This window comes from Oscarella lobularis, chromosome 17 (genome assembly GCF_947507565.1).
Source record: "Oscarella lobularis chromosome 17, ooOscLobu1.1, whole genome shotgun sequence".
In the NCBI taxonomy this organism is placed as follows: Eukaryota; Metazoa; Porifera; class Homoscleromorpha; order Homosclerophorida; family Oscarellidae; genus Oscarella; species Oscarella lobularis.
Window position 1 is genome coordinate 1,853,204 of NC_089191.1, and position 15,903 is coordinate 1,869,106.

Here is a 15,903-nt window from a genome sequence, read left to right on the forward strand (position 1 = left end):
TTATCTAAGACGAATCACTAAGTAGGAAGGCGCTAGGTCGCGACATTCTTCGAAGAGCACTCGTTTCGGAAACGCGCGTTTCTTATATCCAAACCCGCGTTTCTGAGACTACTTCTCAAGGCGTTTTTGTTCTATAGTGCCTAATCTAAAAATTAATCGTAGCGTTTGTCTAGATTCGCTTTCGTTTCCCGTTTACAGACCGATAAGTGCGGAATAGCACCCCGACTTTAGCGCTGTTTTCGCGAGAAACCGTAGCACTCGCGGCTTTCGGACAAGGACTGTCTTATTCTACACCCAATACTCTAAAAATTCATCGTAGGGTTTAGCTCTAGATGCCTTCGTTTAGGAGCTATCCCGTTTCGAAAACTTTCCTTCATATCCGGCCATATTCCTTAGCGCACTTTAAAACAAAGGAGCGATTTCGCTTCGAAATCCTATGTTACGGCGGGTTCTCGCCAAAGCCGCTGGGCTTTACGCGTTATTCGAATGCTAATGGAAAGATTCCAGAACCTTTCGCGTGCCCGAAAATTACGATCATAATTTTTTTCCTAAAAATGGTTTCTATGTGCTTTTGCGCTCGTTCTACAGTAGATAAGATCGGTATTTAGTTCTCGGAAAGGCCACCAGGCCTAAGGAAACAGAGGCTAAATACGGGACTCTGACTAACGGTCGGATAGATCAACCAATCGCAGCAACGGTCACGTGATTGCGCGAACCTCTGCCATTGGTTGACTCTCTATCTTTGCCCTACGTAGGAGCATAGCAACCGGACCTTCACTACTAAATAGATTAGGGTCTTGCGAGTCTCCCGGTCTTTTCGGGGACCCCGTACGACTTTCGGTTGCTAAGCTAGCGCACTTTAAAGGAGTGGAAGTTTATGCTGAGAAGCACTGTACCAACGTCAAAACGAGAAAATGTAAGAACAATAGTCCCGTCTTTTATTGGCCAACCGGACAAACATCGGTTTATTAGATTAATCGTAATCGAGTCTCGCGGTCCTGAGCTCCTGCAGCCCATGCAACTGGTAGCTGGACGAAACGCACTCGTCAGAGGGGCCGGTCTCTTTTTGCATCGTACGATTCGGGACGACTAGCGGAGACTCGGACAGTTCGGTATTTCACGCATAGCGATGAATTGGGCTCGATTGTGCATCGGCGCCGCCGCGGCGCTTCTTCTCACCGGCGTCGATCATGCCGTGGCGGGCACGAAACAGCTCTGTTTTCCAGACGGTGAGTAAGAACGCACACGAACGCGTCCTTGGGGCTCCGACGCAAACGGGATGGGCTCCCCTTTCTCATTGTTTCGCCAATTCCGGTCGTGGTAATCCGCGCGCGGCATGTTTTCATCAAATTCTCGCGTTTTTGACGCTTCGTCGACTATCGCGCGTTGATAGACGAATCGTAGTCGCTACAGAGACAAGCTGCGAGATCGCGTAGTACGCGATTAGTCAGTCAGCTCGCAGCGCTAGGAAAACACGCTCAAATAGATATATTTACCCGATACAAACATTCAGCAACGCTACACTATCGTAAGCGCCGCCTAAAAGCGAAACTCGCGCACGAAACGAAACGAAGCGGCTAATTTAAACCTGGTCGATCCCCGCATTGCGTCTGTCAAAGTCAATGTAGCTAATTTCATAAGACATGCACAATACTTCATGTCTTTTATCCCGCTCCTTTTCCCTCCCCAAACAACAATCGTAGGCTCGACCGATTTTCTAAGGGGTCTCGGAGTCAAAGATCTGCCGAGCGGCGTCACGGAATCGTGCGACTACGACGACGTCGTCGCGTGGGAAGTGACATTAGACGCGCGCGTATCTGCGTCGCTAGCCGACGTCCTGCGTCGCGGTTACAATCCTCAGCCTCCCACCTCCGCCCCCCGCCTCCCGCTTCCGCCTCCAACTTTATATACCTTCGGGGGCGATTACTCGTTCGAGCTTCGCCTGCGTCCTTGGGTAGAGTCGGCGACGGTTCTAGCGGTATACGACGGTATTGGGAACGAGCGACTACGCCTCAGCGTCGGACAACACGGCGCCTTTATACGACTGCAAAGCGGCTTGGGAAATCTTCCCGACACTCTTCGCGTTGCAAACGTCAACGTGACGGGACCCGGATTCACCCGTCTCAGTTTTAACGTCGTCGGTGGACAGGTTCAGGTCAAAGTCAATTGCTCTCCACCGGTTGTAGTCACTCCGCTCCCTGCACCGGTCGATACGGCGGCGGAGAGACAGTTTGAAGTCAACGGTGCGCTCGTTGTGCTCGGTCGGCCAGGCGAGACGGGTTTGGTGGTGAGTTTTTCTCTTTCCGCTCCACCGACAATATTTTATTTTATTTTTCTCGTGTAGTCGCCTCTTGCTACGCTCCAAACATTGACATTTGACGTTGATGGGAGCGAAGCCTTCGACAATTGTCCTTACGTCGTCGAGTGTCCGACCGGCGACGTCTCCGCAGCGGTATCAAGCGCTTCGGCGGATATCGCTGTGCGAAACATCAAGGCGCGTAACTTTTTACGCCGTTCTACGCACGTTCTTTTACGCGCTTGCTTTACGTAGGGTCAAAAAGGCCAAAAAGGCGAAAGAGGACGCGTCACTGATGGCGATGTAAGTTGACGGTCATTTTGTCTTCCTCATTTCATGTTTGCTCATTCTCACAAAGCCGGGTCCACCGGGTAGTCCGGGATCAGACGGATTTCCAGTAAGTCTTTTTCGCACACATCAACAACACCACTACTTTCACTTTCTGTCGCCGTCTCCAGGGTCGAGACGGTTTGCCGGGTGTAAACGGACTGCCAGGAACGAAAGGCCTCCCCGTAAGAAAGCAAATCGACTAAAAAATTCGGCACGCAACCTTTTGCGCAGGGCGATCGAGGACCGGGAGGTTTTCCAGGTCCGCGAGGACCGCCTGGCGTGCCAGGAGCCCCTACTATCGTTTTCTCGGTACCAAACGTTCCGAGCGTCATTGTTGGGCAGAAGGCAAGCTAACAAATTTTAAATACTTCAAATTTGAATTTTCTTTGTAGGGCGAACCGGGTTCTATTGGTCCAACGGGACCGGCTGGACGAAGAGGACAACCCGTATATAAAACGATTCTTTCATCAATTAATTTATTATCACGTGTCTTTTTTGTAGGGTACTCCTGGTCTCGACGGACAGACGGGTCCTCCCGGAGAGCGCGGTTATCGAGTAAGCTCTCCTTTTTTCACATAAACAAAGCCGTCTTGACGTTCATTCTTAGGGACTTCCGGGTACGATTGGACAAAGAGGAAGAGCCGGATCTGACGGCGAGCCAGTGCGCACAAATAGAAGAGATATTTCCTTATTTTCAACATTCATTTCTTCTTTTATTAGGGTCCTATTGGACGACAAGGACCACCGGGTATTCCAGGAGAGGCAGGAAAGAAAGGCATACCTGGTCATCAAGGACCTCCGGGTTTGATCGGAACGCACGGTCCCAAGGGACCGCCTGGTGTGGCCGGCAAACCAGGAAAAGCGGGAAATGACGGAGAAAGGGTTGGAGAAGAATTGTACGATTACGTCGATAAATAAGGCGACCATTCTTTCCCAACAGGGAGCTTCCGGAAAAGACGGCTTGCCTGGACCTCCGGGTCAACCTGTACGTCAATGATATTTTTCTCCCCAAATAATTTTCTTCTTGTTTGTATGGATTATTTGATTCAGGGTGCCCAAGGAAGTCCGGGACAGAGAGGACCCGATGGTCCGCCTGGGCCAATTGGTCCACCGGGACCAGCGGGCGATCCGGGCGCACAAGGACAACCTGTATGTGTCTACATTTAATTAAATGCGTCGTTTATCTTTATGAGTATATTTTTAGGGTCCGCGTGGCTTGAACGGATCGACGGGTGCGCCAGGAGCACAGGGAGAGAAAGTAAGACTGATGAGCTGAAAACGGGCCAAAGAGTTAGAAAAAGTTTTCGTCTTTTTTAGGGTAATGTAGGTCCTCCGGGACCTTCAGGAGAACGAGGAATGCGGGTGCGATTTTTCGTCTTACATTTTGATACTTTTTTAAACGTTTTTCGTTAGGGGAATCCCGGAAAAGACGGAACGCCGGGAGATTCGGGAACGCCAGGCACTTCAGTGAGCACTTCTCTACTTGCGTCAATGACTTGATTTGAGAGTGTCTTTCCAAAGGGATCATCTGGTGTACCAGGAAACCCGGGTCTGAAAGGCTCAAAAGTACGTTGATGATAATCAACATAGAATTTAAAGACAGCGTTTTTTAGGGAAGTCCAGGAGTTCCTGGTGAACGGGGATCTACGGGACCGCTTGGTCCCAAGGTAAGACAAAAAGAGCCCGCGTTATTTGGATACATAGGTTGTTCTCACAGGGCGAAGTCGGACCGATAGGCTTGAGCGGAGATCGAGGAAGTCCAGTAAGAAAAACATCCGCTATTTATTAAACTGAACACGCGGTCATTGAACCTCTCAGGGCACACCCGGAGACTACGGAAAGATAGGCGGAAAGGGAAGCAAAGGCGAGAAGGTGCGTTCCTCCCATGGTTGAAGTCTTTTTCTTTGCACGTAACTTGACTTATTCAAGGGTGAATGGGGTCCGATGGGTCCCGCCGGCAAGGACGGCGAAGGACAAAAGGTTAGAATTTTAGCAAATAAGTGAATTTTGTTATTAAATGTTATCATTTTAGGGTCAACAAGGCATGCCTGGTACTCCTGGAACGCTCGGTGCGCCTGGTCCTCAGGTAAGAACAGTATTGCTCGCAATTTTGATGGAATCCTAATTTTTTTCTTAGGGTCGCATTGGTAATCTCGGTTTGCCGGGATATCCGGGTCAGCACGGTCCCAAAGGAGAGCGCGGCGAGCGGGGAGGAGGAGGACCACAAGGCCCTCGAGGAAAGAGAGTCAGTCAACCTATTAGACGCATTCTCCTGAATGGAAAACGTTTCTTTCTATTTTCAAGGGAGCTGCTGGTCTCGACGGTCAGCCTGGCGCCACAGGACTGCCTGTGAGTTATTCTAGAGCAACGCTTCGCGTTCTTTCACCGTTCACTTTTAGGGAGAGATTGGCCCAAGGGGTTATCCAGGACAGGCGGGCAGGCCAGGACCGCCGGTAACTTGCTCGCAACGATTCGGACAATCTGCAAAGGATAACTACTCGTTTCTTAGGGTGAATCAGGCGACGATGGCGCGAGAGGACCCCAGGGAGAAAGAGTAAGGAAATTCGCCTTTTTTCTGCGTTTCTTTCACGCCGTTTTTACACAGGGATCGACGGGCGTACCTGGACCGAGAGGACCTCCAGGCGAGAGAGGAGAAAAGGTGAACTGGAAACACAAAGTACCAAGGGGGTTTTGTGAGAATTTGCTCTTCTGTTGCTAGGGCGACACCGGAAGAGCCGGCCAAGACGGATCGGCCGGAGAGCCAGGAGAACCCGTAATCAAAAAATATTACCGCGTGAAATTCTGTCTGAATATAGTCTTTCTAAGGGAGCACCCGGCACTGACGGAAACTCGGGAAGCAGCGGAATAACGGGACCACCTGTAAGTGCACTTCTCGCTACTCCTTACTCTCCATTCCATGTTTTTGACTGTGTAGGGATTGCCAGGACCGCGAGGGAAGAACGGTAACCAGGGACCTCTTGGGCCATCTGTGAGGAAGAAAAAAAACACATGCATAAATATAGATTTATTATATTTGTATAGGGACCTCCTGGAGAACAAGGTGCTACCGGCGAAAGAGGACGCGACGGTTTGAAAGGCAAACAAGGTCCAGGTGGTGCTCACGGACAACCTGGCTCACGAACTGTTCGTCGTCAACTAATTAAATGAATCGATTTTTTTCAATTTTTTGTCTTTGAAGGGTGAACGGGGTGAACAAGGTCCTCCCGGTTCTCCTGGGGCTCCTGTATGTAAAGAGAAAAATTTCTTTTTTGTTTGTTTTTTGAATCCTGGCTTGTGTTTTTAAGGCGACGAGGGTGAACGAGGAGAAAAGGGCAGCGCCGGAAAACACGGCAATCGTGTAGAGGAGACGAACCGGGCGAAATGTATCGTTTCATAAATTGATCGCATTTAGGGTGCTACGGGGCCGAAAGGCATGCACGGACAAATTGGTCCTCCTGGAATTCCTGGCGCGCCAGGACAACGAGGCGCGCCCGGTCCAGACGGTCCAAAGGGAGCGAGAGTACGTCGTCTTCAAGAGAAATCCGCGCGCTCGCGTATATGGTAATGTCTTTTTTCTGTGTATAGGGAGATAACGGTGAAAAGGGACCGGCCGGCGAGAAAGGCAAAGACGGGGCGCGGGTGAGTTGTAACAATTCCAACGTAGGATTTTACCTGAATATGATTTTTCTGCAGGGTCCGCATGGCGCTCAGGGCCAGGCTGGAAGAGACGGACCACCAGGAGAAAAAGTGCGAAAAATCATTCTTCGCATTAGACTGGAAAGAGACGACGTCTTTTTTTTATTCTAGGGTAATTCCGGCTTGCCAGGATCTCGGGAATTGCCTGGACCAAAAGGAACCGCGGTATGTCGCGCAAGCGTCGGCGTAGCTTTGCCTAATTTTTCTGCTAGGGTCCACGCGGATCTGACGGCAGCGACGGTTCGCCTGGTCCATCAGGACCGCCGGTGAGATTCGACGGCGATAAGATCCATGTTTTTCAAGTAAATGTTTCATTTTAGGGAGCTCCTGGAGAGCCTGGCACAGACGGCAGCAGTGGCGTTAAGGGAACTTCCGTAAATGGCACCAAAATGCTTATTTTTTTGCTCTTTACTGTCGTTACTAGGGTCAAAGGGGTCGACGGGGTCCTCCTGGTACCGTTGGATCAACTGGTCAACCGGGAGAAACGGGTCTTCCGGGCAACCCGGGACACCAGGGAGAAGCGGGCGACAGAGTAAATTTGAATTAGCGAATAAAGTATTAGTTGAATGAGTCGTCTTGGATAGGGTTTTCCGGGTCCTTCCGGTCCTATTGGCTCTCCGGGAGATGCTGGCGAACGGGTGAAGATTCTTTTTGGTTTTCTTGTTGTATTATTGAATATTTGTCTCGTCTAGGGTTCAACTGGACCTCCAGGTCCGCCTGGATATGCTGGATCGACTGGTCAAAAGGGAGAAACTGGATCGCGTGGTGGAATTGGCGCTCCCGGACCTCAAGGACCGATAGTAAAGAACACTTTTCTTAACCCTTTGATTTTATCTTACTAAAATGCTACGTGTTAGGGTGATGCCGGAAAACCCGGTGAAAGAGGCGATCCCGGCGAGAGAGGCGCTCCTGTATATATTACAATTATTTTTCCACAGTTGTTTTCCACTCACGTTCTTTGCTTTGCAGGGCTCACCAGGTCCAACGGGACCTCAAGGTCCTGGGGGCTTGAAGGGGCCCATAGTCAGTTCGCGCGCACATTATTCAAGTCGTTTTTCTATATACTTTACTCTTCCAGGGCCCTCCCGGACCGAAAGGCGAAAAGGGTGTGAACGGTCCTCCAGGCCCACCAGTGCGTTCCCTTTATCGCGATTTTCTCCCCCCGCGTTGATTTGACTTTTGTGGTGTTGTCCTTATAGGGAAAGGATGGCGCTGAAGGAGCGCGCGGCGACGACGGAGGCGCTGGACCGAGGGCAAGTTCTTTCGTCAATATATCAGATAATTATATTTGCTTCTTTCTCCGTAGGGACTGGCGGGTCAGGCCGGTGACATTGGACCAAAAGGCGAGAAGGGAAGCGAGGTGAGTTTGATTCAGTTTTGAATCTTGGGTCCATTCTGATCTTCTTCGACGTGTAGGGAACTCCCGGAGAGGCGGGAATTCCGGGCAGTAGCGGAGCACCAGGCAAAACGGTCAGAAATCATATTCTTGGACGTTTGATCTTTGCTCTGTTAATTTCATGCAGGGCAACCCGGGACCGCCTGGGCCGCCAGGACAGGCCGGTGATCAAGGAGAACGGGTGATTATAAAGCGGACCTTTTTTGTTCTACTATATGGCCGTATTCTTAGGGACCAACTGCACCAGTTGGGCCGAGAGGAGAAACAGGTTCACCAGGAGTAGAGGTACGTCCTTTAGGAGAAGAGAGAGGAGACCGATAACGAGCGCTTGTGTTTCCACGCCACCAGGGTCCCAAGGGCGACAGAGGTTCCCCAGGTCTGGACGGACCACCAGGAACAGACGTGAGTGTCAAATCGATTGCGTGTGTGAATTTTTCATCCCGCATTGGATTTAGGGCTCGTCCGGCGAGCCTGGCGCTGCAGGAGCGCGGGGCGAGAAAGGAGATAAAGGACCGGCGGGTATGAAGGGACCTTCGGGAGATATCGGACCGAGAGGAAAAAGAGTATATAGAATACTTTCTCGTTTTATGTTTGTTGAGAGCATTTTTACTTTTTACTAGGGAGAAGAAGGTGCTCGCGGTCCCGAAGGACCTATTGGAATAAAGGGAAGCATGGTAAATGTTTTTCTTCCTGTCTGCGTGACGTGTGTTCCAGAAGATGCGATGTATTTTTGTGCAAGGGACGACAAGGCGATTCCGGAAACCCTGGCGTGGACGGAACACCTGGAAAACCGGTCAGTATTCGCGAATTTGTAAAAATTTTTACGGTATCAAATTCTCTGTAGGGTCCTCGAGGATCGGAAGGACAAAGGGGACCGCAGGGACCGTCAGGAAGACCGGGACCTCCTGGAAAGCGAGTAAGCTTGCTTACCAAAGGATGTTCTCCATACAATAATACCGTTTTGAATTTATTTAGGGACCTCCTGGACCCCCGGTGAGATTTGTCTATTTTTTGATATTTTAAATTTATCCGCGTTTTTTCTGGCGCAAAGGGACCGCCTGGACCTTCGGTGAGTGTAGCCCAAATCTGTGCTGTTGTTGCGGGGTGAGACTTTTTGTTTAGGCGTCGGAGACAGGCGCTGGGCAAGGCGCGGGTACATTCAAGGACGGAACCGACCAGTACTATCTCTCGACAAAGCAAGGCTCGTTCGATCCGTTTGCGCAAGGCGAAAAGAAGGTTTGCTGGACAATGACCGTGAGTGGCTGAATTGGCTTCAAGCCTTGTTTTTTAGAACATTGAAGATTTTCCGCTTGCCGAGCCGAAGAAACCGGACGGAACGAAAGACAATCCAGCGATGAGCTGCAAGGACTTGAAGGCTTGTTATCCAGATCTAGACGACGGTACACCGAGCTCCGATGAGATAATTCCATGCACGCAATCAACGCTTTCTCTCTCTCTTTCTAGGCTACTATTGGATAGATCCCAATGAAGGTTGCTCCTTCGATGCCGTCCACGTTTATTGCGACTTCAGTGCCGGCAATCGGACGTGCGTCAATGCAACGAACGTACGCGTTAGGATTCGTTTTCTGCTCTCTTTGCGTGTGCAGCGTTCTTCTTTTTGTTTAGTTTGATTTCATGGGCTCCGTTTCTAAAGACACCTTGGTTAGCGACGTGAGCGGCGAAAAGGTAGGAAAAGAGAAGGGTATCTCCAGCAGCGCCACTCGAGATTGAATTCTTTTTTTTTTCTTTGCTTGACAGTTCAAATACGATGCCGGCAAAGTCCAAATGCGTTTCTTGCGAATGCTCAGCGACAGGGGCGTACAGAGTTTCACGTACTCATGCTGCGGCGCGACGCGAGAGGCCAGTTCACTGCCGGGTCGATTCCGCGGTCACGCATGCGGCGAATTCAAGCCGAGCGCACCGGAGAATGTTGAAGGCACAAAATGTCCGGTGGGTTTGCCGCGCGTTTCCTCGTTCGTTCAGCGGCGAAAGAAAATTGTATTCTATTCGTTTTAGACGCTACAATACTTGCTGATGGCCGAAGATTTGGATACGCTACCTTTGCCGGTTGTTGACTTTGCACCACCGAACGATTGCCGTGGCATAAAGATAGACGTTGGACGAGTGTGTTTCGCTTAATTAATTAAATAATTAATTAACCTTGTCAGCTAGCGGGGAGAGTGGTTTTGGCAGATATTGAGTTTGCCCAATTATTTACATATTGTCAATAGAAGTGCTACTAGACTAGTAACCTAAAAATCACTCCGGACTTTTTTCAGTCGAAAGTCTTGTAAAGTATACTAGTAGGAGCTTCATCGTTTGCGGAGTCTTGCTTCAGGGCTTTCGAACGTTCGATCTTGCGGCAAAAGAGCGCCGCAAGACTGAAGCAAAAGCAACAGTCCGCGAAAGTCGACTCGTCTAATACGGGCTTTGAGAACCCCGTACTCGATTAGTTCTGGACGCCGATTTCACTCGATTCATACGCCGATCTGAACGTAGATGGCACGCAGATTGAAGGTCTGTCAAAGTATTTTTATTGCTGCGACTGCGTGTCTGCAGTCGGCTATTTTGTTGTAAAAATCAAGGCAAAGTCTTTTTTTTAGATGTCTACGAGAGAGCAGCGACTCATTTACGTGTTGGCCTTCAGTGTCGTGGAAAAGCGTATGCCTCTCGAAGCGGCAGCCATTGTTGAATACTTGCGACGGAGAGGCGTTCATGGGGTAAATGTCGAGAGAGGGGCCTCTTCTCGACCTGTCAACGGCGGCGAGGAGAGAGTGGGAGATGCCGTCACCATGCTTAAATCACTTTTTGAGTTGCTTTCTACGAGCAATGATAGTCGAAAGGAGCACTTCTCCGTATTTTGCTCGGCTCTTCGTCAGAATAATCCTCACGTTTGGGAAACGTGCCTTGTGCGTTTCACAGGTAAGCAAATAATTGTATTCTTCTTAGTATGATGTGTTGAATTTTTACTGATGAAGATCTGAACGACGGAGAGTTGGACTCTATGTGCCAAGGAATGGCACGTGATCCATTTAGTTACGCTGAAGACAGTACGCATTGAAACGTCTTCGTTTATTTTCACGTCTATGGCTTCTCTTGTAGTTACCCCCTGCAGTGATGTTCAATCAGAAGTTGATATGAAAGGCGTGTCTTCTCGCAAAAGTACGTGCTGTGAATCGATAATGGAGTTTGATAGTTTGATCGGTATTCTAAGGCTTCTTTCGTTTGGATGATCTGCCAACTGACGAAATAGAAGTAATTCATTGTCAATGTTTGGAATCAAAGAGGACAGATGGAGCACGTGTTGGTGGTATAAGTTATAACTTATCAGATTCGTTTAAATATAGTGTATATCTGATCTAAGGGTGCAAACGGAAAAATCTGTGCGTTCAAGAGGCCGGCAGAAGTCCACGGAAGGTGCAAAAATGTGTTCAACTGCCTAAGAAAAGACAATTTGAAGCAGACGTTTCACGAGCTATGCTTCATTCTTCCTCGCAGTCAGGCAAGATTTTACGACCTTGTTTCTGTTCTCTGACAGGAGATGTACTGTAGGAAAACTGGATTGCAAACGTCTTCTTTGGAGAATATTGGACAATAAAAAAGAGAGGAAACACTTGCGGAATATTGCCAAGGCTAAGAGTCATTTGCATTTAGACTCACGTGAGTGAAAATTAGACCTGTCAGAAAGCAGTGAAGTTTATTTTAGGCGTTGCAACGAATGCAAGCCATGATTCATTGGAGTTTGAGAAGCGTCTCTACGAATTTTGCTGTGAAGAGATTGGCCAATATTGGCTTCCTCTCGGGCTTCGCCTTGGCTCGTCCCTGGTCGAGCTAAGGGCTATAGGAAACGAATTTGATCGTTATGGTGACAGCTACAAGGCCTTAGCTGTCGTAAGAAAACACATGGCTGACCACGACGGTGATGCGACATTCAGCAAAATTCGAGCTATCCTCCTCGAAGTAAAACGAAGTAGCGCTAATTATGCTGAGACCATAAAAATTCTCTCAAGTACGTGCCCATTTTGGAAGCATTTCTTCTGGCTTTATTGTCTTTTAGGTGTACCACAGACACCTCGACAATTTTTACGGTCGTGTTTCGGAATTGGAGGCAATACAGCGTTTCTTCTGGGGCAGCCAAACCACGGAAAGTCACTTGTGCCCTATCTCTCACAAGTTACAGGTAATATTCTCCTTTATAAAGGAATTTTACTATCATGTGCTAGTATAGTTTATCTGCGGAATTGGTGGAGTTGGAAAAACACATCTTGCTATGCAATATGCTAACTGCCAAGAAAAAGCGTATCACCCTGGTTTAGTTTGCATCAATGCCGAGTCTCCCATGACAATGGAAGCTTCTTTGCGCGAATATGTGGGAATCTTTTTTAGTTGCAATGCTAAATTTAATGAAAACGTTGTTGTGTTATAGTTTTTGTTGGAAAGGGCCAGGGGTGAGGGAAACCTCGATATGACAGGCGGAGCAACTCTTCGGCAGTTATTTTCGATATTTTATGAAAGAGCCAAGCAGAGCAATCGATTACTGATTGTGTTGGACAATGCTGACGAACTCGACACCATTGCAGATTTTCTTCCCCCATCTTCCGTTGCTTGTCATGTCTTGATTACAACTCGAACGACAGGACAAAATGAGGTTTTTCAAAGAAAGAACTCAGCTGTTCTAGTTCTTGAGACGCTTGACGAATCAGCTGCTGTCTCAGCTCTGATCGGGTTATCAGGCAAAACTAAAGAGGAGTTGTCTCGCACTGAACTTTATGCTGTGCGAAAGATTGCTATTGAGGCACCTGTTGAGGGACTTCCCATCGCTCTTAGTCATGCTGGCTCATATATACAACGTCACGACAGTGTCACTTTTACAGTTTATTGGGAGAAACTCGTTGAAGAGAAGCGTCAACTCGAAGCGGCTTCGTTGAATTTACATACTTTTCTTCGCTATTTTCGACTCTCGCACATTGAAGATGTTTTGCTACGCATTGGCATCACAACTCCAGCCGCCTTGCTTCGTTTAAAGATTGAACGTCTTGAAATAAACTTCTTTGACAGACAATCTCTCACCAATGCCATTGAAACACTGAACACTAGGCGCCACGCTTTCCTTACTTGGGAGATGGATATATCAGACATTGAAAAGAATTATCCGTCTGCGTATTCCGTTCTTGCGTGCTGCTCCGTTATGCTTCCCAAATCAATTCCGCAAGAGGTGATTTCTGCCGCACTTTCGACAATTCATGGCAACTCGAGGCCTCTGCGACTCGTCGAAAGTCTCAGCGCCTTGAAAAAGTACACACTATTAAAGCGAGACGAATTCAACGACGGAAGCGAAGTTTACAACTTGCACCATCTCGTTCACCGCAGCATTTTCGAAAGATTGAGAGCAAACAAAGAGGCATTGGAGTACGTGCTCGTAACCGTAGGAGACGTGATGCTAAGCTTGATGAGCAGTTGCAAGTTACCGTACGCCGGTGAGCGTAGTAGAATACATCCTCATTACTGTTCGGTGGTGAAGAGTATGATTGCTCTGCGAATGATTCCTAGCAACACTCGTCACATTCGTCTCGCTCTTAATCTTAACTTTGGATTTGGCGAATATGGAATTGTGAAGGAGTTGTCTTTGATGCTAATTGCCAACGTCAACGAAATTCCATATGTGTCGGAAAGAGAAGAAAGTGAAATCGTGCGTTATTGTATGTCTCGGTGTTGAAAATGCCACTGGCGTTCTTATTCTTAAGGCGATATTTAGGTTACATATTACTGAGCTCTGTAGCTGCCTTCCAAGATGATCATACCGAAGGCAAGAAACATTTCTTTAAAGCGTTCGAAAAGAGAAGCATTGAAGATTTTACGGAGAACGAACTGGCTTCACTGCCTGATGGCGAGTGTTCTCTTATAGTTCTCAATGCTTTTTTAGGCGATTTTTCTAGGTGTAGTCGTTGCGGCAGCGCATTATGCAACCCGTCGAGACGCTGATACTATATTTAACAAAATGTCTAAGATAGAGAGACATAGAGTTGGGCTGATAAACAGTAAAAAGCACTCCTGTTTTGTTTCTATCATGTCTGCATGTTATTGTATCTATAGCGTTTTATCATATGGCAGTCGCATTCTTTCAAAGTGGTAAACTTGAAAAGTACCAAGACCTTCAAAGAGTTTTCGTCTCGTTTTCGACTTCGCGCTCTGAACCTGCAGTAAAACTTACAGGTACAATGTAAGCATTCAAAATCCTGTTGGCTGTTTGGAGGCGCTTTTTGTAGGACTTCTTTGCCTTGCTTTCTGCATGGTATATGAGAGCAAGTATCAAGAGGCTCTTGACTACTTTAGGCAACTTATTGAATTTTATGAAGCGTTTGGCTCATATTTATCGCCACTATCTAAAGAGATGACGGGTATGTTTTGCGTGAGTGTTAGCGTACATTGCTTGATGATTTGTGATCAGTAAATGTACGCGTGACGGCTTTTCACTGCTGCGAACGGACACGCCAATATGAACTTGGACACGAACTATTGCAGAAAGGATTGGATGAAGTTAGAGCCAGTTTATCGGCTGACGACTTTTTTTCAATTAATTGTATGTAAATGAAAGTATATTATTAGTATCTTTCTTTGAGTTAGTTTTCTAGATCATACGATGTACGGGTACAGTCTGTATTTGCTTGGTAAGTTCACCGAGGCTGTCACTCAAATGAGGCAATGCCTCGCGGCGTGTCCTCGGTCAAGGGAAGATGAACCATTTCTAGTGAGAAGTAATTTCTTGAAAAAATATGTTTCTTTTTTAAGAATTTCTTTTCTCTAAGACGTTACGTACATTTGTATGTCACTGATTGAACTCGGAAAACGTGACGAAGTAGTTCAAACTTTGCATCAGTTTGAACATGTTTTACAAAATTTTGCTCTTGATTGCGACGACACTTTAATGAGCGCTGAGGGTAATAGACCTTTTGCTGAATTTTAATTTTAGTTTTTGGTTTACCATTGTTTTATGCAGATTGTATCTATTTGTCGGAGGTTTATGCTGCGATGGAGAAGTGGAACGAAGCTGTAGTTCTACTAAAGAACAGATTATCCATGTACGCAAAATTCGGAACGCCACCTAGCTCTACAGCTGTTTCAAGTAAATCGGAATTTTTCGCTATACTTTTTGCTGAGAGTAAATACAGTGTCTGCTCTTCTGGCACTGTACCTGCAAAAGATGGGGTTAATTGAGGAAGCATGCATTTTGACAAAAACGGCACTTCTTCAATACAATCCAAGGCTATTTTCAGATGGCATTACATTGTCATTACGTAAGCATTCTTCTGCACAGCAGTAGAGTACCTATAATTTTTTTCAGTTATTAGAGTACAATCAGAGTCTGCCCAAGAGTTTAGGAAAAGGCGGCGACTCTATTCTATGAAAGGCAACTGTGTATATTAACGTGGAAAAGACGTTCGCTTAATTAATAATCGAGGCTAGGTTTTTGTCGCGACGTTTAATTAATCTCTTTGTCAGATACATGCTTTGCTGTAACCAATGGCAAGAGAATCGCTTTCTTTGCTAATTTAATTAATTCTCATTTTCTCTCGACAATATAGATAGCATGGCAATATTTTTATCAAAGTAACTTGTATTATTTGAATCATAATTTAATATTAATTTGTATTTAGGTTTCTCTTTTGGATTCCTCTCCAAATTGAGTATGTCAATCATACGTACGACGAAACAGAAGATTACCTCAGCTCGGGAGAATACGGAGTAGTTATCAGTATGTCTCTCAGACGGGGTGAAGAAGCAAGCGCATAGGGGCGATGAAGAGCAAACGGTCGCGGTCTAAGTTTTCAAGAAGAGAAAATAAGTGAATTTTATTCTTCTTACCGGTAAGATTTATTTCTTCCCTGAAAGAGAATACGTAATGTGTAAGACACGTTCAAGATAATTGGACTGTGCATGCACCGACGCTGAACGCGACGCTCTATCAACGGCGTTAGTAAGAGAAGGCAACTTGCACGAGCTCTTTGCTGTCTTCTGGACTGCAGGGGAGAATTTCGACTAGTTGCCACGCGAATTGCAATTGCCATGGCCCATCTCCATTACAATTGTCCTCTTATAATCATTCACTACGACATAAAATGTATGGTCAAAAAAATTCTTTTTTTTCTTATAAGCGCCACGATCCTTTCTGTGAGAGAGAAGGCCG

General features: G+C 47.1%; 3 protein-coding genes across 3 annotated transcripts; all 3 read left to right on the forward strand.

The window, feature by feature from the left end:
• Window positions 1-1,000: 1,000 nt before the first annotated feature.
• LOC136197315 (collagen alpha-1(II) chain-like) lies at window positions 1,001-9,980 on the forward strand. Its single transcript, XM_065987051.1, has 63 exons — window positions 1,001-1,229; window positions 1,704-2,287; window positions 2,345-2,494; window positions 2,552-2,599; window positions 2,655-2,693; window positions 2,755-2,808; window positions 2,858-2,971; window positions 3,019-3,072; window positions 3,128-3,181; window positions 3,234-3,287; window positions 3,347-3,508; window positions 3,567-3,611; window positions 3,677-3,775; window positions 3,831-3,884; window positions 3,944-3,988; window positions 4,040-4,093; window positions 4,148-4,192; window positions 4,240-4,293; window positions 4,344-4,388; window positions 4,445-4,498; window positions 4,556-4,606; window positions 4,659-4,712; window positions 4,764-4,871; window positions 4,931-4,975; window positions 5,026-5,079; window positions 5,136-5,180; window positions 5,232-5,285; window positions 5,346-5,399; window positions 5,453-5,506; window positions 5,562-5,615; window positions 5,669-5,770; window positions 5,826-5,870; window positions 5,931-5,984; window positions 6,039-6,146; window positions 6,212-6,265; window positions 6,320-6,373; window positions 6,434-6,487; window positions 6,535-6,588; window positions 6,643-6,696; window positions 6,747-6,854; window positions 6,907-6,960; window positions 7,015-7,122; window positions 7,180-7,233; window positions 7,292-7,345; window positions 7,401-7,454; window positions 7,522-7,575; window positions 7,629-7,682; window positions 7,739-7,792; window positions 7,846-7,899; window positions 7,950-8,003; window positions 8,067-8,120; window positions 8,174-8,281; window positions 8,339-8,392; window positions 8,458-8,511; window positions 8,563-8,634; window positions 8,694-8,711; window positions 8,770-8,787; window positions 8,841-8,954; window positions 9,010-9,118; window positions 9,183-9,283; window positions 9,345-9,404; window positions 9,477-9,668; window positions 9,735-9,980. The coding sequence occupies exons 1-63, from the start codon at window positions 1,130-1,132 to the stop codon at window positions 9,855-9,857; spliced, it is 4,839 nt and encodes a 1,612-aa protein (XP_065843123.1). The 5' UTR covers window positions 1,001-1,129; the 3' UTR covers window positions 9,858-9,980.
• Window positions 9,981-10,186: 206 nt separating this feature from the next.
• On the forward strand, window positions 10,187-11,533 carry LOC136197320 (uncharacterized). Its single transcript, XM_065987065.1, has 8 exons — window positions 10,187-10,235; window positions 10,322-10,438; window positions 10,532-10,640; window positions 10,697-10,768; window positions 10,821-10,880; window positions 10,933-11,028; window positions 11,083-11,220; window positions 11,271-11,533. Exons 1-8 carry the CDS (start codon window positions 10,218-10,220, stop codon window positions 11,384-11,386), a joined length of 726 nt encoding a protein of 241 aa, XP_065843137.1. The 5' UTR covers window positions 10,187-10,217; the 3' UTR covers window positions 11,387-11,533.
• LOC136197593 (uncharacterized) lies at window positions 11,446-15,252 on the forward strand. The gene is made up of 15 exons (XM_065987387.1): window positions 11,446-11,543; window positions 11,591-11,678; window positions 11,776-11,898; window positions 11,947-12,087; window positions 12,145-13,417; window positions 13,474-13,605; window positions 13,655-13,756; window positions 13,812-13,931; window positions 13,985-14,116; window positions 14,167-14,298; window positions 14,351-14,473; window positions 14,525-14,656; window positions 14,716-14,841; window positions 14,888-15,013; window positions 15,061-15,252. The coding sequence occupies exons 1-15, from the start codon at window positions 11,446-11,448 to the stop codon at window positions 15,141-15,143; spliced, it is 2,931 nt and encodes a 976-aa protein (XP_065843459.1). The 3' UTR covers window positions 15,144-15,252.
• Window positions 15,253-15,903: the final 651 nt, after the last annotated feature.

What these genes read in the sequence shown, in the direction of transcription:
- LOC136197315 (XM_065987051.1), top strand. Translation starts at nt 1,130, where the DNA reads ATGAATTGGGCTCGATTGTGCATCGGCGCCGCCGCGGCGCTTCTTCTC. An exon ending in CCGGAGAGCGCGGTTATCGA is followed by an intron (nt 3,182 to 3,233) that starts GTAAGCTCTCCT and finishes GTTCATTCTTAG; the next exon opens with GGACTTCCGGGTACGATTGG. An exon ending in AGGACGGCGAAGGACAAAAG is followed by an intron (nt 4,607 to 4,658) that starts GTTAGAATTTTA and finishes TTATCATTTTAG; the next exon opens with GGTCAACAAGGCATGCCTGG.
- LOC136197320 (XM_065987065.1), top strand. An exon ending in ATTTAGTTACGCTGAAGACA is followed by an intron (nt 10,769 to 10,820) that starts GTACGCATTGAA and finishes CTTCTCTTGTAG; the next exon opens with TTACCCCCTGCAGTGATGTT. An exon ending in TCATTCTTCCTCGCAGTCAG is followed by an intron (nt 11,221 to 11,270) that starts GCAAGATTTTAC and finishes GATGTACTGTAG; the next exon opens with GAAAACTGGATTGCAAACGT.
- LOC136197593 (XM_065987387.1), top strand. Translation starts at nt 11,446, where the DNA reads ATGATTCATTGGAGTTTGAGAAGCGTCTCTACGAATTTTGCTGTGAAG. An exon ending in AAGCTTCTTTGCGCGAATAT is followed by an intron (nt 12,088 to 12,144) that starts GTGGGAATCTTT and finishes GTTGTGTTATAG; the next exon opens with TTTTTGTTGGAAAGGGCCAG. An exon ending in ACTGGCTTCACTGCCTGATG is followed by an intron (nt 13,606 to 13,654) that starts GCGAGTGTTCTC and finishes CGATTTTTCTAG; the next exon opens with GTGTAGTCGTTGCGGCAGCG.